At 43.5% G+C, this 23,025-nt stretch overlaps 1 protein-coding gene across 1 annotated transcript in view; it reads left to right on the top strand.

The window, feature by feature from the left end:
- Lrp2 (LDL receptor related protein 2) overlaps positions 1-23,025 on the top strand; it is a 149,714-nt gene that overhangs the window by 10,795 nt on the left and 115,894 nt on the right. The window contains exons 2-4 of the mRNA XM_055599703.1: positions 17,288-17,395; positions 18,912-19,034; positions 20,794-20,910. Coding sequence (XP_055455678.1) covers positions 17,288-17,395; positions 18,912-19,034; positions 20,794-20,910 — 348 coding nt within the window. The remainder of the gene's footprint in view (positions 1-17,287; positions 17,396-18,911; positions 19,035-20,793; positions 20,911-23,025) is intronic.

Genomic DNA, 23,025 nt, shown 5'->3' on the forward strand with positions numbered 1-23,025 from the left:
TCATCTGCCCAAGCAAGACTCATGGGGTAAAGACAACTTCCAGGCTTGAAGGCTTCGCTTGAGTTTGATCCCTGGGAACCTACACCCATGGTAGAAGGACAGATCCAAGTCGTCCTGGACATCTGCATGCCAACTATGGTCACAGTTGCACCCACACGTGCCTTACCCCTACCCACCCACCCACTCAACAAACAGATGAATACAATAAAATAAAAGATTTTTTTTTCTTAAAAAAAAAAAAAAAGTCAGTACACAGCCGGGTATGGTGGTACACGCCTGTAATCAGAGCAATCTGGGAGGCAGAGGCAGGCAGATCGATGTGAGTTCAAGACCAGCCTGGTCTACAAAGTGAGTCCAGGCCAGCCAAGGCTACACACAGAAACCCTGTTTCAGAAAACAAACAAACAAACAAACAAAAAACAAACAAACAAACACTCAGTACACAGTCAGTACACACTCTTCACAAGTTGGTTAGTTGCATTTTTTTGGTAGGGTCTTATTATGCAAGCTGGCCTTGAATTCCTCCTGTGTCAACTTGAATGTGTGTACTGTACCACTAAGTCTGGCTTTAAGTCCATTGCTAAAAGGTTAATTTTTATGTACCAGAATTCTGACTTTTTTTTTTTTTTCAGTACACGTTTGACATAAAAATTTACTTCTTCCCTAATATTTGGTGCAGTGAAGTGTTGAAGGAATTTGCAAAGCAATCAGTGGAAGCTGAGGTTCTGGTGAAAAACAAAATGTGTGGCTTAAAAATTGAAGGTTTGATGCTTCTCACTGTAAATGATTAAACTCAGCAGCGCAGACAAGGGAACGCAGCACCACGAGGGACTTGAGCTGTTAAGAACAGTGTCCGCCACTTTCCTGCAAGAATCAAAGAAGAGATATAGCTGTTGTGGGGTGGGGGTGGGCGAGAGATGCAGGCAGCAAAATCCTTTTGTAATCTACAATTATTTTGATGTGATTAAATTATTTTGATGTGATTAAGGGAATGAGAAAGATAAGAGAGATGGGCTTTTATTCAAGCCCTGGGTCTCTGTAGGGGGTCTAAGTGTGACTTATTGTCGTGACCTCCTCCAGAGGCTCTCTGCTTCACATGGTTATGAGTAGATCAAAGACAGTTGGCTCGCTTTCTTTACAAGAGAAATGATAGGCTGCTAACTGAGAACCAGATAGACAGGGAACCGCATGGGCTATAGCTTGGATTGCCTTTGTAACATTGCATTTCTTCTTAGCCCACAACCTTTTTGTTGTTGTTGTTTTTCGAGACAGATTTTCTTCATGTGGCCATGGCTGTCCTGGAACTCACTCTGTAGACCAGGCTGGCCTCGAACTCGCAGATCTCTGCCTTCAAAGTGCTGGGATTAAAGGCACAAGCGGCCACCACCACCACCAGCAGCAGCCCCAAGACCACTACCTCTTGTGGCAGGGGTGAGAGATCGTTGTTGATCTCTTGAGACAGGGTCTCACTGTGTAGCCATACCTGTTGACCAGGCTGCCCTCAGACAGAAGTGCCTGTCTCTGTGCTAGAATTAAAGCCGTGCGCCACCATGTCGCATTGACCTTAATTTTTTATTTCTGTAAAAATGAATACAATTTTACAGGTTTTATAGCAATAGGCTTTGACCATGTTAACATGGGCTAAATTGTTTGCGTGTACATTACTGTAATCTTTCGGGAATCTACTAGAAAGAGCCCCTCATGCAGTGCTCCGCCACTGAGCTATAGCCAACCCCTATTTCTATAAATATTAATACATGTGTGTATCAGTGTAACAACCCCATTCCTTTGTGCTAACCCTTTATAACCAGTCCCAGCAAATGAAATATTTTCAAGTCTTTTTTTTTTTTTCCTGGAAATTTACTTTCCTAGATGAAAGTCTCAATTGCCTTTCATTTGTTCATTTTTATTCAAGAAGTGTTCTCTGCTGGTTTTTGAAGTAATTCAAAATGACATGGTTGGTAAAGTCGCCCGGCTGGATTTCCTTTATTATAATGGAAGGGTGGGGGAGGGAAGCCATGGAGAGATGGAAGCCCTTTCAATGTAGCCATATAAGAAAAAGATCTTGCTTGTTGTTAGCTTAAAATCTGAAAAGAAAGCATTCGAGAGCCTCCCTTGGAGAAGAGAGGGGGCGTTTTCATTTGAGGAATGATTCCCCGACACCTGGGAAATGATTAGTTGAAGTTTTCAAGGAAGATTAAGCTAGTGTGGTTAATTAACTGTGGTAATCAGGTGACTTAAATCAATTAACTCCCTGTTAACAATTTCCATCAGTTTTGTAAATAAGTTACCGAATCAGTAAATGGTACACTTCAGATGAAAGGTTCTTCTGGGAGTTACCTCATTAATGGCATGTTAGAGATGGTCTCTTTTTCTGTCTCACTCACTTTCGGCTAGACTTACCTTAACAGTGGGAACACCCAAGCTGGTTTTAGTTCATCAGGGTAACTTTCACTACGTGGCATAGAAGAAAAGTCAGGCTTGAGGGGCCTTGCTCCTTTATCCTAGCATATTTCAAGAAGACTGATTTAGGAGAGACTCAAGTCAATGCCTTCATGTAACACTAGGGAGACCCAGGCAGCAGAAGATGTGTCCTTTCTCTCCGTGTGTGCTTGCTACAGCATGTGATGATGGAGGGCAGAGGACAGTTTTGCGGGAGTTGGGTTTATCCTCTCACCACGTGAATTCTAAAGACTGAACTTGGTGGCAGGTGTCTTCATTTGCTGAGCCATCTTGTCCGCCCGCCCTAAGAGTAAACTTTGGAGGACACCTTTGGTGATCCATATATATATTTAGACAGGATCTCATGGAGCCTAAGTTGGCCTCACGCTCACCCATTCTCACAAGAGAATGGCCTTGAGTTCCTGGTTCTTCTGCTTCTATGTTGCAGGTTCTGGGATTATTGGGTTATAGACATGTGCCACCATCCCTAGAAGGGACAATATATAATTTAAAAAAAAAAATGAATGCAAGGCCAAAACATGGCAGGCAAATTGCCATACAATTGAAAGGATAGTCCCCCACCCCCCAACCTATTGAAGGCACCCCAGCCCATTGGGCTATATTGACCACATTCATTTGTAAAGTTCAGTTATGTTTTGAAAATGTACGACTAACACAGAATAATAATAAATGAGAACAATAAGTTCTTGTTTCAGCCTCCATAGTGATATAACCACGGGGCTACGTCACTGAGCCAGATAGTAAATGACAAACGTCCCAGTCTTCAATTAAGTGTGAGCCAGAATATTACAAAAGTATATAGTGTGCCCTTGAGAACACCATCGCATTGCCTGAAAGGCTGGAACGCGTGGGCAATTGCCAGCCTTGTACAGATAATATGAGTCGTTTAGGGCTGTGTCAGGAAGAAATATTTGAGTTGCAAATATTTATTATACATTTGCAGTAATTCTATGCTGAAACCACTTCCATTTTATCAAAAAGAGACTTCCCACGGTCTCCTCAAAGCTATGGTGGGGGCGTGCCTCAGGTTTGGCCCATGGCTCTGTGACAGAGATAGGAGGCTCCCTGGGGCTTGCTGTCAGCCAGTCTAGTCCTTCAGTGAGCTCCTGTCTCAAAAACTGTAGTAGAGAGCAATGGAAGAAGATGCCTGATGCGGGTCTCTGACTGTCCGCACACCCATCGCACAGACTGGCATCCACATATGCGAAAACGCGTGTGCACACCTGGCCTGTCTGGGAATGGGATGAAGCCAGTGTTCAAAACTTTGGGTTTTTCTATGATTTTAGAAGCTCTCTGGCCATGCCACTCCCAGCCCTTCCTCACCTGCTCAAAGATTCCTAATCCCAGGGTCTATTATGGACTGAGTAAAAGGGGCTTTTTCTCCCATTTGGGACACAGGCTGTGATTTGGGGACTTCGCTCAGAGCGTCTTTCCAGACGCATTCCCGTGAATCACTTGACCTCCGAACCCCACTTTCCTCAACTGTACAATGTCAATTCTAATTTCTGCCTCCTCTTGGGGATATTTAAAGGTCACTGTGAGCGGGCTGGCTACCAGCTCCTGGTGAGCATTCAGGCAACATTTGGCCCCCACAGGGAACCTGGTGCCAAATTATTCACATTTGACCAGTTCCTGGTTGGGTCAGCGCTGCTGAGGAGCCTCCGTGCTGTGGGCTTTTGAAATGTAGAACCCACCTGTCAGATTCTCTCTCCATAGGAACTGCTGAGGGGGAAAACATGCAGCCTTTTAAAGGAGCTGAAACTGCCCGACAGAGCACTGTAAGGAGACAGGGCCTTGTCCCCTGCGGTCCGTCACAGTCCAGATTTTAGAGGTGAAAACCCTATGTCAAGTTATGGAAAGGTTCAAGTTTCTCAACAGACTTGGTGTTTTCTTTATCTCAGGTGTCTTGGACATGTGTCCCGTCAATTTAATTTGCCTTTCTGTAGTCTATCACCCAGTCTCTAACCCTGAGGACGAGACTGGTTGGCACTCGGGTCGAATCAGGGTAGTATGCCCTGAACCGCACATGCCCTGGTCTGATGGGTTTGCGGAGAGGAGAGTACCTGAGGACGGACACTGGATTCTGTGAGAGCCTTTAGGTAGGACCCCAGCAAGTGACGAGCAAATCCTCTCCTTCAACCACATTTGCTGGCCCAAGCCTGTGATTCCAGCATTTGGGAGGCAGGAGGACTGCCTTTGTGACTAACAGGAACTATATACAAGAACCCATCTCAGGCACAGGACAAAACCCAATCCTTTCTTATTTAATGAGATGACAGGAAGGTCACTGAGAAGTTGTGTAGGTTTTTGTTTTTTTTAAATAAAGATTTATTTATTTATCATTTATACATCACTCGGCGTGCATATACACCAGCAGGCCAGAAGAGGGGCACCAGATCTTAATTACAGATGGTTGTGAGCCACCATGTGTTTGCTGGGAACTGACCTGAGCACTTTGGAAGAACAGTCAGTGCTGTTCTCTGAGCTGTCTCTCCAGCCCCCTTGACTGAGTCTGAAAGGAGGGTGTGTCAAAGGTGATGAAGCGGAGAGAACTGCCCTGGAGAAGATTTCATCCCATGAGCTGGGAGTTTGGGTGGCTTTGCAGAAGTGTGGCCTGGGAATCTAGTTATCACATTTTGTTTCCTTCTTTTTTTAGTGTGTGTATGTGGGCTGCTTTGTGTACGTGTTTGTGCACGTGTAGGGGAATGTGATATCAACTGATATCCACCTTTTCTTCCAAGATGGGGTCTCTTGTTAAGCCCACAGCTTACTGATTTGGCTAGATTGGCAGGTCAGCAGGCTCCCAAGATCTTCTGCTTCCCATGTCCCCTACTTTGGGATTTCAGGCTTGGCTTTCTTTTTATGTGGGTGCAGGAGATCAAACTCAAGTCCTTCTGATTGGCAAGAACTTTACCAACCTAGCCATCTCGTACAGACTACATGAGATGGTTGTCTCAAATAACGTGTTCATTCTCTGGTTTGAAACAACGTCAGTGACACCATTACAGCGCGGAGCTTTGTTGTTGTTTGGCTTTTTGAATCAGGGTCTGATATAGCTCTGGCTGGCCTAGAACATTGTAGACAGGTCTAGCCTTGAACTCAGCCTCTGTCTCCATGCTGGAGAGCCACCACACTTAACAAGCAGCCTGCCCTGGGAACAAATCAGGACTTTTTGAGTTAGAAGTTCTGTGCTTAGCCTTCTAAAAGATGACATCAAGGCAGAACTGCTGACCATCTAGAATCCAATTGATGCCCTGTTTTTAAAACATTAAAGTTAACTTGTTGTGCTTTCAATGTTTTTGAAAGTGTTTGGAATCAGTGCATATCTGACATCTAGCTTTCCATGTGGATTTATTTCAGTTTTTCTAGTTCAGCTTTGTTATGAATATAACTGTGACTTTCATCAGTAAGAAATGTTTAGTTAAGACTGTAATTTAAAATGAAAATAACTTAAATATTTAAGTTTCCAAGGTAGTATTTGAGATTCGGATATCATAATTACTTGATTTTAAAAGGTTCTCAAACTGGCTGTAGATTGTGAATATAGAAAAGCCAGAGATCAGTAAATATGTGTAATAGGGAACTCCACCCTCCCTCCCCCAAATCGCAGGGACACATTTATATAGAATTTAAAGGATCAGGAAACACTTGTCTGGAATATAGCAGTAATGCTGTCTCCTGTTATCCCTGCTCCAGGCCCTTATGACTTACTCTGCCTTTAACACCAGGGACAAGAGCTTTTATCATCATTGTGCTTTGAGGAAAACCAGACACCCACAGTAACATGACTTTAAGAGAGAAAGGTGGAGCTGGGGTCTGAGTCTGGGGTCTCTGATGTCAGGGACTTAACCCTGCTCAGTGACTCGGCTTCTCTCCTGCCCCTCCCTCACCCTACTGTAATTTTACAGGGCTTTATCAGTGCGGCACAGCCATCAGGTAATTCACACTCAGCCTCAACACTCTGGTGGCTTTCAGAGGGGCTGAGTGGGGAAAGGGTTAAGGAAACTCATGCACGAAGAAATAATGATTTCCTGTGTAGCCGTAGTTGAACCAGTAGGGCGGGAAACTCAGCCACACACCCTGAACTACTCTCCAGCGAGCGATTCAGAACGAACACACAGCGGCTTCACAAATACAAGTACCTCTCTTTATTCTGGAGGCCCGTGCCATAGGGCTGCGGTGTGGGGACATGTGCTTGCACCCCTGAGTTCCACTTAGGTGGAATTGGGTGAATCCCATGTTTCCAGTGAAAGGGGCTGCTTGACCCATAACTAGAACGGTAAGGTTTCAAATCCGCATTGCAAGAAATGCATTTATTTGTCTGTTGCCTGCTCGATATTCTCCACAGCCTCTTTCTTAAGTATAATCTAAGATTTATTAAACTGCTTTAGAGAGGTGCCCAGATCCCCTTGAAGTCTTCTGACTGTATTTTCGCGGCTCTGTGCTCTCACAGACAAATGCTCAAGCTGATGAGACTTTGGCTTCAACAAAACTTTGTCACAACACAGGGCACTAGGCACCTGTTAAAGATACCCTGTTTCCCTCCACTCTGCTTCATCGAGCTGCGGGGAAGGTATCTGGGCATTGGAAAATGACCACAAGGGCACAATTACAGTGTGAATTCCCTCATGGGCTTCCTGTTTCAGCCGGTGCAAATGCCCATGAGAAACGTTATTTTTAAATGTTCTATGAATAAGCTTATTTGGGAGCAGATTTTGGAGGCCAAGAAATCCTAGCAAGCCAAGGGAGAGAGAAGGGATTTTTCAGATAGGGGAGTGAGGGTGGGGGCAGTGGACCAGATAAGGCTCAATTCTTGGACCACTGGAAGAACCTTTAAGTTTAGGGTATTTCTCCTTTCTAAGTTTACCTAGAAGACTTAGGAAGTGCTGAGGGCAGACACAAAGTGTTGAGGATAAGCCTTGTCAGGAAAGATTGGCTTGCCCTTATTTCCTAGTTTCTAGATGGAACTTGACTTGGTTCTCTGGAGGAGAATGAATTGTAAAGAGAGTGCATTTTGCTGACAATTGTCCCTCCATTTCAGAATGTTGAGCAGTGGTTTTCCTGCTTGTCAATACATATTTGTTGGCTTGGACTGTGTTAAACATGTTCACTGTACGAAGAATACTTAGGGCTTTAGTTATATTTATCTACCTATCATCTATCTGTCTGTCTGTTGGTCTTTCTTTCTTTCTTTCTTTCTTTCTTTCTTTCTTTCTTTCTTTCTATCTGTCTATCTTTGAGGCAGAATCTCACTCACTTGTGCTGCCCTGGTACTTAGTAGAGAGCCGAGACAATTCTCTTGCCCCAACCTATCAAGTTCTGGGATTACAGGCATGAGTTAACACACCTTAAGGTCTCTGTCTCAGTAGCAGCGATGGGGGTGTGGCGATGGGTTCACGTTTCCTTTTGGAAGAGGAGTTAGATGGCTATACTTTTTCAGTTCAATATTTCAGTTCAGATATCATAGAACGATATCTTAGAGTGATTAAATTTTCCTCTCAGTCTATTGTAAAGGCATTGATATATATTCTTTCAGTGAGAGAATTTTTTGCAATTATTGTGTTTTTCTGACATGTTAAGTTGAGGACTCTGATAATGTAGCTCATGTATATCTTTAATGCTTTTAAGAAAACTTTACACTCATTGTGCGTGCGCACGTGCGTGCGTGCGTCTGTGCCATTGGGTAAAGGTGCTGCTGCTAACCTTGACACTTGAGTTTGATACTGAACATCCAGACGATGAAAGGAGAGAGTTGACTCGCACAAGTTATCCTCTGACCTCCACACACACAATGAGGCACGGGTGTGCTCCTCCTCCTTGTAAATAAATATAAATGTAGTAACAAAATTCAAAAGCTTTATAATAATGGCAACACATTCTTTAATTATAATGATACTTGAAACACGTATTAGGAAATGCCATTCCACTTTTTCCTTCCTCTTCCTGTCTGTGGTAGTCAACACAGATAAACCTACTGAGGCAGTTATTAGTATTGGAACGGCCTAAGGTCCCCGTATACAGGCAGAAACCTGAGTAGCATTTTATTGTGCTTGGGTATCAGTTGGTGAAATATAATGCTGTGATTTTGTGTCAACAAGCCTTTGAATTGTGTCATCATAATCACATAACATGACGTGATGACATTTATAGTGCCTGGGAGTGATTTGGAGCCCTATAAATGTTATTTAAGCCCAGGCGTAACAAGCCAGGGCCAAATGACTTGGGGTTGCAATGGATAACCTGATGTTTTAACATTTCTCTTTAATTAAAATTATATTTATTTATTTTATTAGTGTGTCTTAATAAATGGATAGTAAAATACTAAATATAAAAAACACATATACACAAATTTGTGTAGGAATAGTGGATATATATTGTCTGAAAATACATTGTGAGTGAGAAGTAAGTAACTTAGTTCCTCCTGCAAAATTTGTGACTTATAAAGGCACACAGCAGTGGCATGCTGGGTTTGGGCCATAGTAAATAAGGCTGAAGTGCTATTGTTCCTTCTTGAACTCAAGGTACAAGATACCAGATGTAATTTAAAGCAAGGCTAGTTGCTTGAGATGCTCACTGTCATTGAGTTCAGTATCTAGGAATGATTTCCTTCCTTTCTGAACTCTGTCTTCTCTTATTCGTCTCTATTACCTTTTCATTTTCTTTCTTTTAGAGTTTATTGTAATATTGTGATAGTTAATTCAAGTGAGACAGAGGCAGGAAGAGGAAATACAACAGTTTGTTTAGTGTGTAGGTGTTTGTGTGTACCATTGAGCCTTTGGCCAGTTCTCCTGCCTCCACTTCCCATCATGCCCCACGAGTGCTGGCATTACAGATGTGCACCTCTGCACCGGCTCTTCAACTGGACACTTAGCTCATTGCCAGGATTTCAGGGCAAGAACTTTTACCTTGTTGGAGCTGGGAAGTTCCAACAAGACATCAGCCTTTTCTACTCTTATTATTGTCAGAATTTTCAGTCACAACAAACTGTTTTTATTTTATTTTTTAATGTGGAGGCCTGCTAATTTTACCTGCCTGTTATGATGACCAAAGTCCTGACTGCAGTTTTAATACACACACTCACATCATCCTCATTGGTGGTTCAGTACTTGGCACAGTGAACCAGAAAAACTCTGGTTCGACACTATGGATTCTGTGGCGCTTTGAGCCAATTGTACCGTTTAAAATCCTTAAGCAGGAAAGTGCTTGCTTGGAGAAGTGTGCTTTTGTTCCTCATGAATAACTAATTTTTTTCTTTTGATGTTTAAGTCCATCCAACTATTTTATTATAATATTACTATATTTAGGAAGCCGATAGAAATCCTTTGGATGATTTGGGGTAGAAAACAGCTTGATTCTGTGTGTGAAAGGGTGATTTATAGTTGTTTTTTTTTTTTTTTTTTTCCAGAGTATTTCAAATCATTAAGTGTTGAAGGGCAGTTTGATTCATTGGCTCCTTATTTACGGGGGCCAGCAGACCATCTTAAATTTTCCTCTGTTGGAGAGTGTTCTTTTTAGCATCCTCCAGGAGAGAGGAAGGTTTGAGGTTACTGCTCTTCCATGTGTGGGCAAAGTCCCTCTACAGGCCCTGAGCTGCTAGGGCAAGTGCTGCCAGAGCTTTAAGAGCAGCGGAGAGACAGAGGGACCCAGTCCCTCTTCTTCTGGGAGGGGTGTTTTAGACCCATAATGGATTTCCAACGAGGATATATTTTTGTGAGAGCGAGAAGAGGATAATGGGGGAAGTTATCTGGGTCTGATAACTTCACCCTGAGGAAGGAGCGCCTTTCCCAGCAGTGACTCTTTACGTGACTGAAGAAGTCCCTTAGGGTTTTTGATGTCTGCCCTTTGCTTTCCTGGCCTGACCTCTCCCTCCCCTAGAACGGGAAGAAGCCCTCGGATGCTCTTGGAGCATTCCAGGGTGAGACAGGCCTCCCTGCAACTTAAGATTCGTTATCGCACTCTCAGGGGAGTTCGTTTCGCGTTGCTGGTACCAGCAGCTGCGGCGTGCTATTTCCCAATCTCAGATCTTATTGATGGGTGAAGAGTGCGATTACTGTTGAAGAAATTTTACTATCTTTTGGGAGGGGAAACATTTATTCCAGGGGCTTTCTCAGACGATCTTTCACGTTAAGACGTTTTGAACTCTGAGTGTCCAAGCTGGTGGCTACTGGTTTTGATGCTGACACAGTGGGGTGCCCACCCTTGACATTGCCCAGGTCGGAACTGGGGTGCCGAGGTGCCTTGGCTTCTGCGTTGCTCAGGACTGTTCTGGAAGATGAATAACTGTCCCTTCTCAAATGCCAATCGTGTCCTTTCCTGAAGCCTTGAGAGGTGTGGCTTCACCCGTAATGTGCTGTAGTGCTGACAGAAGGGCTGATTGCAGGGTGGGAGTTGCTTAATGAAAATCCAGCAGCGTAAGAGAGACCTCCCAGAGGGGGAGCAAGGCTGGTGACTGACTACGGGTTAGATGAAAAAGGGGAAAAGAAATATGTTGTAAAAGATAGTGGCTCCATTTCCTCATTGCTCAGCATAGAAAGGCTACATTCTGCTAGCATTTGTCGTGGAAGAGCCTGACACTATGGCAAATATGAAGGACTTTGGAGTTGAACTGACTTCATGGCTGAGTTCTGTGGGCTGGATGCTCTCACACATTCACCTTGGAGAGGGCGATGGGCAAGGTCTCTAGGGTATCTGTTTTCTTGAGGCGGTATCTCACCATGTAGCCCAGGCTGGCCTTCTGAGGGTGTGCGTCACTACATCCGACATTCCTGTTTTTCCTCTGTCCACCACTCTGTGAGAGGTTACTTCTGATGAGGGCCTTATCACGCCGCCCTCACCCATGCCAGCGTTTTCCCTTTCATTGTTTCAATGGTACACGAAGTCTGGCTTTCTTCGTCATCTGTCAGCCATCCATAAAGAGCAGAAAGTGCTGTTCTGCTTTACAAAGGGCTTCTGGTCACTCTAGCCTTCAGTCCCTTGTAGTACTCACCACACCCACCCCACAGGTCACTTCAGCTCTCTCTCTTTCTTGGCATGGCCGTCTAGCCCAGAGTAGGCTGCACTCTTGATCTTTCTATCTGTCTCTCAAGCGCTGGGGTCACAAGCGCACGCTATCACTCCCAGCTTACCTGTCGTTTTGTCTTTACTGCATATGGAGACCTAAATCGTCTACACTACTCCGGTGTAACCTTGGAGTCACCCTGCTTTGGTGTGAACCCCTGAGCTATGAAATGGGGCTGTGAATACTCCCTCACGGGGGTTGTTGTGACGATAAACAAGCTCCCCCTGGGAACCACACGAAACACGCAGGCAAGTTCTGGTGAATGGAAACTGTTGTTTGTGTTGTGTGAAACGAGGGGGTAAAATGAACACAGGTCTCACACGGGTTGAGAGAGTGTGAACTGGGCAGACATTTTTCCCTTTGTGGCTCTGGGCTGGTTGGTTAGTATCATAGAGGTACTTATTAAATAAGGATAATATCATTCACACAGTAGGGCCATATGTCCCCAATAAAAAGTAGTTGCTTTGCAAGTGTTGAATAACACGTTCTGAATGGTTTGTAATGTCTATGAAGAAGAACCCCATCCTCATTTCTTCCGCAAACACTAAAACAGTGTTTACAGGTAGGAATAAATCATTTGACTTTATTTTTGTGGCTTTAGTGAATTTGACATCATACTCTATGGCCCTATTTTTAAGTTTTGTTTCTAGATTTATTTTTATTTTGTATGTGGGAGGATTTTGGCTGCATGTATGTCTGTGTATTACGTGAGTGCCTGGTGCCTGTGGAGGTCAGAAGAAGGCATTGGATCCTCTGGAACCAGAGTTGCTCCTGGTTTTAAGCCACTATATGGGTGCTGGGAACTGAACCCCAGTTTTATTTTTCAGGAACAATCAGTGCTCTTAACCGCTGATCCATATCCCCAATCTCTTATTATTTTATTAAAGAAAGATTTCTTTTTATTTTAAATCTCTCTGTGTGTGTGTCACATGCACGCACAAGTGCCGTGGCACACGTGTGAACGTCAGAAGACAACTTCTAGGACTCTGTTCTCTACTGCCGTGGGGTTATGATCAAACTCAGGTCAAATTCTTTTACTGGCTGAGCCCATCAGCCATCTCATCATCAACACCCCCCCCCCCCAGCCATTCTTTCAACCTTATACCTTCCATGAATTCTCTTCTTAGAAAAGAGGTAAATGATAGTCAATGGAACATTGTCTGAAGTCAGCTCAGTGGAGTAATTTCTGTCCCAGATCCTTCTTTTCCCCCTAGATCCTCTTAACACATGCTTTTCCTCCCAAACTCTTGGTCCCCCTGGAGAAGTTCATGTGTCTGTTTTCAAAATGTGTGCAACTAAATAAATCACAGGGACTATTCTGCTTTCACTGGACGCAGAACAAATGTAGAGCAATTCCTTAAAAGTTCATAATTTTTGCTTCACGTCTTCATCTCAAATCCCTTGACACTGATACTGATGTTTACAATGAGTGATGGTTCGGTATAATTTCCATCTTCGACCTACATAAAAGGTCAGTCTCCTTTGGAGATTTAGGGTTATCTGTTTATAACTTTATGCTGTGTCAGTGACAGCCTAGGCAGCAAATCATACGGACGATCCTGCCCAGCCTCATGGCGGCTGGGGGACCATAATGAGCTCACTAATGAAACTGAAGCAAGACCATGCCCTTGTTTCCTGTGGTGCCTTTTGGCTGCTTGGTTCTCATCACGGAACACTAAATTGGGCCTGAAATTCTTTTGTGTCCTTAATCTGGTTTGGAAGCTATTGGACTTCCTTTTCCCAGAGCCCCGATATGTGAAGAGGACATTTGCAGATGTCAGATATGTGGGACCAAAGCCCACAAAAGCAATTCATGCATTCTCAGGTACAAAAAAAAAAAAAAAAATTAGGATCGGGGACTAGACAGATGGTTCAGCCCTTGTGCATTGCTTCCTTGGACCCACAAACTACCTGTAACTCCAGCTCCAGGTGAGCCAATGCTACCGGCCCTCAGGCACCTGCACACTCATGCACCCCCCCCCCCATAAAATCCTAAAATTAGGAAAAAAGAATGAAACGTTAGTATAATGGTACATTGTTTTCTCTTTTAAAAAATTTTTGCACAGGGGCTAGAGAAATAAATGCCTTAGCAGTTCAGGATGTCCGCTCTTGAGAGGACTTGAGTTCCAGCACTCACATGAGGTGGCTCACGATTGCTTGTTGTTCAAGCTTTGGAGATCTGCACATTTGTGTATTCCTACAGGCACATGAGGTTCACACACACTCACGCAAGCAAACACACATAAATAACCCTTAAAAAAACAAACAAACAAACAAACAAACAAGCCCCAACTTCTTAGTCTTTATTTCAAATTATTGCATTTGTTTTCTGCTTTTCACTTTCTTTAGAGTTTTGCTAAGTAGCCCAGGCTAGCCTTACAGTCACTGTGTATGTTAATCTAGGCCAACCTCGAAAGCATAGATTTCATGAGGCGTGGTGTAGCTTTTTCACCCAAGTGGTTCTCCTGCTTCAGTCTCCTGAAGGCTGGGATTGCAGGCATGCACCGCCATAGCTGGCTTCATGCTTCTGAAGATTTAAGATCATAAATTCATTTCCTGACATGTATGCCTTCATTATCCTACAGCGCTCAGTGCCCTGACAGAGACTATAAATGACAGTCGAGTGACCTTCTCAATCCAGTGGCTGTCACCTGCCCTGGAAATCGAACAATGACTTTTTACCTCCTCTGGATACTATCTGCTACTCCAGTTCTTATCTTAACATTTTCTTAGGCTAAGGCTTAGGCCTGGAACTCGGGAATTCGACTACTTATAAAGAAAGCTTCTCTTTTCTTATGCCAATACCTTTGGCCTCTAAAGTTGTAAAATCTATCCCCACTTATGATTTCGATTTCCGGAATGTATCAGAATTCTTTTTGGATTTCTCCTTGTTGCTCTGAGTGCTGCAAAAATTTTCAAAGCTTCCCCAGATCTTAGTGCGATACTGGTTTCAAAATAGAGCACACTTCCCTTCCCAACAACGCACGAGGTCTGTTGGCTCCACACCTCTCTGACTCATGATCGGAGAAAATAAATGGAAAGCCCGCCTTCGTTTTTGAGTGTGCATGAAAGGGACGCAGAGCGGCGGCTTGTTTACCAGCCGCTGTCGGTGGTCTCTCTGCATTATTTGCTGCTGAATGCTAAGCAAGTTGTTGAAGCGCTCTGTACCTGAGGTTGCAGAGCGGTGTGTATCTCAAAGTTGCCCTAAGGATTAATAGGCTTTGCAGGGCTTGTGAGTTAAGGGTGCTTCATTAATACAGAGACATAAAAAGACACAGGAACCAATTGAGATTGGGACAGGCACCTGCAATTGTAATCAAGACCTAATCTAGACCTTTCCAAGAGCAGTTGGCTTTTAAACGACAGATTTCTGACACCAAATGGAGAATTTGGGCTGAGAGACCACACAGCAATGAGAAAGTGTTTGCTTTTTTTTTTTTTTTTCTTTTCCTTTTTTTTACTTTGAGAGATGTTGTCAAACAATGCTCATTTGAGAGTTATAACAGGCATGGAAGTTCCCACTGAAAAGACGAATTTGACAAATGAGTTATTGTGGTGATGCTGATAAGTTGAGAATATTGGGTTTTGCTTTAGATAATGTAACAATTGGAAGATAAACTTAAAAGCACGGCCTATAGTTCAAATGCAAGATTTCCTATCAGTTTCAATTTTTATGTGTGATTTTAAATAATTGGCTTTGAAGTATTTCAAAATAATTTTTAATGTCTATCTTGTAATGTCTTTTACCTTGGTATTTTAGCCAAATTGGAATAAACAAAAACAAATCTTGGTTGTCTCGGCATCAAAACCTGCTTAAGAAATAGTATCAACTGTGTGGATTTTCAAAACAGGCAATATGCTGTCCGAAGAATTTTCTTTCTGCAACAATCTAAAACTAAGGAGATTGTCCTTTACAGTGGCTATGGTTTTTCTATCAGGAGTGATTAACTATTAAGAGACAAAAAATGCATTAAACTCACGAATGTATTAGGTTGGATTACTAACAATAGGCCTGATTGATAAAAGCGGTTTAATATATGTTGTGTTAATAGATGAACCTCCAAAGCCCCTAATCTCCCAGGGAAATACTGCTCTGTAGAACAAAATCCAATGAGAAGTTCTGGGATTCCAGAGTGAATTTGTACATTCCTTAGGGGCATTTTTGCAAGGGAGGTTGTTGTGTTTTAAAGGTAGTTGATAAGAGACCCGCACCACCAACCACCACCATGCATTAGGCTATAGAAGGTATTCGGGTGTACGGACGCCTGTACCACTCGGTACCACCATTTAGCCAAGGGAAGTTTCTGACCACTTGCAGCGTACATTATAAATCAGGGTGTCACTACCAGACAATCAGATTTGAACATTCCATGAACAAAGTAGGAACAGATCACTTAACTCTGTTTATGTCTTGCTGTTGACACGCCTGCGTTTCCACAGGTCAGGATAACATCTTGTTTATTTATTCTAGGAGTAGGTAATTGATCTGTATATTTAGCGGAGGTGGGGTTAATTATAGCCAGGAACCTGAGTTTTCTCATTTAGCACGATTGCTTAAATACAGAATGAAAACAAAATAATTTTTTTTCCAACTTTGAAAAGTATTCCTAGTCATTGGGTGTGTGAACTAAAATTTGAGTTTTCTCCAAGCTGGGCTTGTATCAGCTGTCCTCTTTGAAAAATTTTATTTCCCTATTTGGCGCAGAATTCTTGGGACAGTCATTGGCTAGATACTGGAGAAGACTGCAGGATTTCCAACTGTCAAGATTAGTCCCCTGCAGATCCTAGAGGCCATTGCAGGGTATTTGTTAAACGAAATGAGCTTTAAGTCCTCCCTTCTCCAGGTCCCTGCCACTTGGGTTGTGCTAATCTTTGTGGCTGTTGCAGAAACTTTGTTAGGCAGATTTGACCACATCTACATGAGTTTTTGAGAAAGCAGCCAAAGCTGGTCTGTTTAAAACTTTGTATATATAGTTTAATAATGACTAGCCAGTTAAGAGTCATAAGGAGGGGGATTAAAACACCATAGCTAAGCAAATGATGAGATAGTTATGTTAACCTTCTGGCTACAGGTTGCCTCTTTGTGTCTTTGTTAAATTCTACCTGACCATTTTCACAGATTGCTACTATACCAAAACATAGATAAAAGAAAGAACTGATTTTATTATTATGGGCTAGGAATATTATACTTTATTATAAATAATGTGATGAAAATATTTTAAATCTTGATCAATATTTGTTCTTTGATCAGTTCTGTAGGAAAAGGAGATGTAGAAGTCCCAAGTCTCTCTTCCGAGTGCTAGGATTAAAGGCATGTGCCACCATGCCTGGTAGAGCAACCATTTTTAAACAGCAAGGTGCCTGCTATCAAAATGCTTCCTGGACAGGACATGTCAAGGTGTACTCCAATCAACTGTGTAGGAAAATAATCTTCTTGCAGACATCCAAATAAATGTCTTTTATGTTATCAGTGCGAAATTGCTTTCCTAATTTTACACATAATTTGCATTCTTTTGCTACCAAATAGTTGAATTTTTTTTCATCCCTAACTTGTATTTCTTTCGTGAAATACCTTATTTTTCTTTTATTGAGAATATTTTTCTCACCTCCTCACCTTGTCTCCCATCATGACACATCTTAAAGGTTTTTTTTTTTTTGTTGTTGTTGTTGTTGTTGGTTTGTTGGTTTTTTTGTTTTTTTTTTTTTGAGACACGGTCTCTCAGCATCTTAAGTTTGAAAACAATGTCGATTTCTCCGTTACTGCAGACTGCGGCAGTGGGAATTTTCGCTGTAACAATGGATACTGCATTCCTGCAGCCTGGAGGTGTGATGGGACCAAAGACTGTCTGGATGACACAGATGAAATTGGCTGTCGTAAGTGAGGCGGGGCCAGGCTTGGCTGGGGTTTTGAGTGACATGAATAAGTGTTGTCTGCTCTCCCCTGTGCTTTCCTGGTAGGTTCAGGGCTCTGCTGAAGCTTGGGAGGGAGGGGCTCAGTTTAATACTAGTTCCTTGCTGCGAGCCTGCGACTTTACTGAGAACGAATTTATACTTGATCTTCTGGAGCTTGAAAATTACTGTTGTGGGTTATTCACCTGGGAATTTTTTTTTTTTTTAATCAAATGATGATATGTGAAGTACTCTGGTTTATAAATCAGGGAGAGCTTCCTTTTCATATACGAAAAGCTGTAGAGTAGCTTGTGAATTACCACAAAGAACATAACAGAAGTTAGCTTGGTGCTAGGTCATTAAAAATCTAGGTAAAACAACACAATACTTTAAAACCTGAAATTTATTGTAATTACCTACTTTTAAAGCATTTCACACAGTTTGTTTTTTTTCAGCTCTCAGCATTATTCTGAGTGGGTCTCAGATTAGGAAACAGTCTCGGGGTTGTTGAGCCACTTATTACGGGCTCTGTGGTCGCTGCTCTCAAGTCACTGACCTCAAGTCCTTGGCTATCTCTGACCTGTAGTTGCTGGACTACGAAGCCCTTCATTCTGACAGGTCAATGGTCAGGAAGACAGGTGACAACCTGAGCGTTCTGAACTGGCCACTCTGTGGCACAGCTGAGCGGTCACACGAGAAAATGGAAGGAAAGGAAGGAGCAGGGTGGGGGGAGGCTTTCACACTTCCCAAATAGATCTTGCAAAACATCAGATTTTCACTCTGTGTTTGGGATAGATTCTGACGGTTTTGCGTTCCTACTAACTAGTCTGTTGTTGATGCTGGTTCTTTTATTTTCTGAGTCATCGTTGAATGAGCAGAGCTATGCTTTTGGCATATGATGATCTTGTAATAGTATGCTTTGACTCCTGGCTCCTACAGTTTAAGCAACAGGGGCAGAACGCACAAACGGTATCCAAGGACGCACGCATACATGGCCGGTCTCCAGGTGTTCAGACCTGTCAGTGCCCTATGACTGACAGTGACATCAGCAGTGCCTGTGACAGCTAGCATTACATGGCTCTTTTACACACATTATTTACTTCATTTTTAGGATGCAAACATTAAGGGTCAGAACTCATCAACATTCCTAAAACAAGTAAATGTGGAAATAATGATTTCATTCTCAGTTTCCTCCTACTATCTCACATATTTTCTATCCGTCATGATACTTTACTATTCGATGTTAAAAACCTACCAAAAAGAATAGTTTTTTTTTTTTTTTTTTGCCTAAATGAGATAATTTTGTCTCAGATTTGTGTGTGTGTGTGTATATTGGCTTCATTCTCTGTTTATACATTATGTGGCTGCCATTGCTGAAGTGATCCGACAACGGTGTCAAGCGAGAGTTGATGGAGGATCTCTTCAATTCAATCACTGCTGTTGCTTTCTGGGACATGTCTCCCAGCATAAACCCCCGTTTTTTTTGTTTGTTTCATTTCAGCTCCCCGTTCTTGCGGATCGGGCTATTTCCTGTGTCCTACTGAGGGGACCTGCATCCCTCAGGCTTGGGTGTGTGACCAGGACATGGACTGTTCGGATGGAGCGGATGAACATCAAAATTGCCGTAAGTGTTTAGAGTGGCGGCGTTTTCCTCTGGTTCTTTGATGCCTCAGGTCTAGCCCGCTGCAGATTGGTGATACAGAGTGAGCTGATTCTTCATCAACACTGGGCCAGACCCGAAGCTGTCTGGTCAGAGGCTGGTAATCTCATTCAGAGGGAGGGTCCTATCAAGCGTGGCTACACAACAGACTTAGACCCCCCCCCCCCCCCCCCCAGGCTGGGAGCTGTTAAGCTTGCCAGTCTTTAATCTGAAGTGTAAATTTAAACTAGTAGCACTGAGTGAGGCCCCGTTCAGGATGGCCCTGCCATTCTTTGCTCTGCGGGCTGATGGGAACTCAGGTCTATATTTAGGTCCCGGATCTTATTCTGTGTTCTTCGTTAAAGTAGATTTCTGGGATGAGCAGGGAGGGTGTCGCCAACAGGCGTGAAAGGAAATCTCAGTCCCTCCGGAACCGGCGCTGGGAGCACGGAACTTCCTCTTGCTTCTGTTCTCCCTCACTGCCCACACTCACTCACCAGCTCCCGGCTGATTGGCCTGAGAACCTTTCTAAGGCTCGGCAATACTTTTCCATCCACACCTCCACCCGTGGAGTATTTTGCCATCCGGGTGGTCTGCGCTGCAGGCGCTGCTGGACACTGTTGCAAGGATCCAGTTAGACTGGGTGCCTGCTCACGCCCACTAAGCAGAGGCAGGAGAATTGCCGTGAGTTTGAGGCCATTTTGGGGCAACATAGTGAGTTACAGGCCAACCTGGACAGAGTGAGTTCCTGCCTAAGAAAACAAAACCAAACCAAATAAAACGTCAATAACAAAACGAAATATCTTATTAAAATCCTTGATTAAAAGCCGTGGCGGGGATTCCAGTGGTCTCCTGGAAGGTTCTGATGCTTAATGCTTGCATGTCTTCTTTTCTTAAAATGTTTTTTGGGGCAGAAAGCTTGTCCCAGCCTTCTGTCTTCGTGCGCACGGTCTGGATGCTCACTGTGACAGTCCTTTTGTCTATTTGGGTCAGCTAACTTCCCACCCATAGCACCCCCTTCCCAGCCAAGTGTGGAAACTGTCCCTGTCTATTCTCCTCTTATATCAGGGGAAGTTGCCTTTGCTATTCTTCTCCTCCCCACACTCCATCACCTCCCTCTCCCAGCAGAGTAACAGAGGCCGGTCTGGAACGCTGATCCTCTTGCCTCTACCTTGCCCTTCCAAGTCCTGGCCATCAACTCATTCCTTTAACACCAATGCTGTGATTCCTATGTGTCTGAGCCACTCGGTCATTTTCTTTTTTAAACATACTTATGTATTCACGTGTTTAATGTGTATACTTTCTGTGCTCTGGGGGCATGCAGGAGCCTGAGAATGGCAGAAGAGGGCACTGGATCCTGTGGAACAGGAGAGGTGGGGGGTTGTGAGCCATCATGTGGGTGCTGGGACTTGGTTCTTGGGTCTTGCATAAGAGCAGCAAGTCTATCTTTCTCTGCTTGTATCTACCATCTACCAATCTTTGCAATGCCCACATCTTCCTCATTGTCTGTCATACACATTTTAAGTTTGTTTTACTCGACACATGTTAATAGCTAAGGTCTGTACTTCAGAGTGCAGTGCCTTTGATTTTACATGTGTCACTGTGAAATGTCTGTCCAGTGCATGCCCTGCTCTCTGCTTGTTTTTGCCCTCCAGTATCATGATCCGTATTTGGTCGTCATCAATGGCTAGTCTATATTTGGCAATAACTGTAAACAAGGTTCTCCTTCCTTTTTCCTCCCCAGGTGGGACCACATGCTCAAGCCAGCAGCTGACATGCTCTGACGGTCAGTGTATTCCCATCGAATACAAGTGTGACCGTGTCAGCGACTGTTCCGACGGCTCGGATGAGAGGAACTGCCGTGAGTCTGCCTCAGTCTTTGCACACCGCTTGCTTTCACCTTTGGCATTTTAATCAACTTGTTAGGTTTGTTGATGGACAGAAATGCCTACAATGCGCCACTTGTTGCTGAAATCTCTTGGCAGATTCTTTTGTGGATTAGGGGTGACGGTCTGATAGCAGTGTATTTTTAACAAGACATTCTGTTTGTCCTGCCTCAGCACGTCAAGGTTTTGAAGTAAGAAACTTTTAGCATTACAAGGCTCCTTGAATAATTGAGTACAAAATCTATTTTTATCAAAATCTATAGTATTTATTGTTGAAATGCTTTTGTCAAGTTTCTCAGTTTTTCTCCTTTTGCACACTCTGTATTTTGGAAGACAGTTACATTTTGAAAATGTATTTCCGTGTAATAATATTTAGATCAGTTTGTAACTGATTGCCACTAAGTTAGGCATATAAACCACGGTATTCTCTGCCTAATGTCTAAATAATAACAGTCAAAATAAATACTACTGCATTGCATACTTGGTAAAAAGCAGAGAGGTTTATAGAAACCTGCTAGGCGCTGGGCATGATGGGAGGCAGAGGCAATGATTTCCAGACCTGCCACCATGTCTTCATGTCCACATAGCAAGTTCTAGGCCGGCCAGGGTTACACAGTGAGACCCTGTATAAGAACACAGGGGTCTTTACTTCCTGAGCCGTCTCAGCAGCCCTTAATCAATCAACCTTTAGAATACAGAGCAAGTGCTTGGTGAGGCACAGGGAGAGCGTCACAGTCAAGATCCCTGTTTCTGGAATGAGATGAGTCAGGAAGGGCAGGAGCTCGTCAGTGCAGGTAGGGGCCTTAAGGAAATCGCACACGTTTGAGGAGTTTTGCAGCGACTGCTTTGTTAAATCGTATTTGCTTTTGTGTTTTGAATTCTCACAAAGCAGGAAATTGGGAACCTCCGAACTTCCTGTTGTGTGGCTGGAAGGACGGTTCTCTCTGTGCCCCGCCCCCGTGTCACCTGGCTTGTAACTCCAGTACTGGCGAGGCGGTGCCTCTGACCTAATGGGTGACTGCGCACACCTGAGGACACACTCTGGGCAGACACACACGAATACACATAATTAGAAATCCTTTTAGAAAAGCGCCAGTACGGGTGTGTAGGGGGACCACGAGTGTTTGAATCTCTTGCGGGGAAGAAAGGGCACTCACCAGCTGCCCTGTAACCACTGTAAATTGGTGTGATAAACACTCCCATTCCATGGGGATTGTAAAGGAGGAGTCCTGATTCTAATCCACATCTCAGTGGGTCTTGTGCATCCCAGACAGGCCTCAGTCTTACTGTGAACTTGAACTCCTAGTCCTTCTAAGTACTAGGGTTAGAAACATATTAATCACTGTTCCCAATTTATACTTTGCAATAGGAATGAAAGTTTTTCTTCTGCTGAGACTGGGTCTCACTGTGTAGCTCTGGCTGTCCTGTATTTATGGAAAGTTGTCTGCCTCTGCCTCCTGAGTCCTGGGACTAAAGCCGTGTGCTACCAAACTCGGATGATAGTTTGTATTTTAAAAAGTTACTTTTTTTTTTTTTTTTTTTTTTTACAATTTATTTATTATGTGTATGAGTGCTCTATCTGCATGTACACCTGCACACCAGAAGAGGGCATTAGGTCACATTCTACATGGTCGTGAGCCACCATGGGGTTGCTGGGAATTGAACTCAGGACCTTTGGAAGAACAGCCAATGCCATTGAGCCATCTCTCCAGCCCCTAAAAAGTTATTCTTTTCTGTTTGTTTATTTGTTTGTTTTGAGACAGGGTTTCTTGGTGTAGCCTTAGCTGTTCTAGACTCACTTTGTAGACCAGGCTGGCCTCAAACTCATGGAGATCCACCTGCCTCTGCCTCCCTGAGTGCTGGGATTGCAGGCGGGTGCCACTGTGCCCAGCTTGGTTAAAAAGTTAAGGGAATGAGGGGCGGGGAAAAGCATTGCTGAGCTCTCTTTCATCAGTGGTACTTTGCTGTTTTAAACATTAATTCGGACACATAACAGCTGTGCGTTGCTTTAATGTTCATATGCGATCAAGGGTTAAGTGAGAAACCAGAAGCCAGACATGTTTTCTCTCGTTTTTGCAGTTATTTTGTCC

The sequence above is a fragment of the Psammomys obesus genome, unplaced genomic scaffold (assembly GCF_907164565.1).
Source record: "Psammomys obesus unplaced genomic scaffold, mPsaObe1.curated_primary_1811, whole genome shotgun sequence".
NCBI classification, from domain to species: Eukaryota; Metazoa; Chordata; class Mammalia; order Rodentia; family Muridae; genus Psammomys; species Psammomys obesus.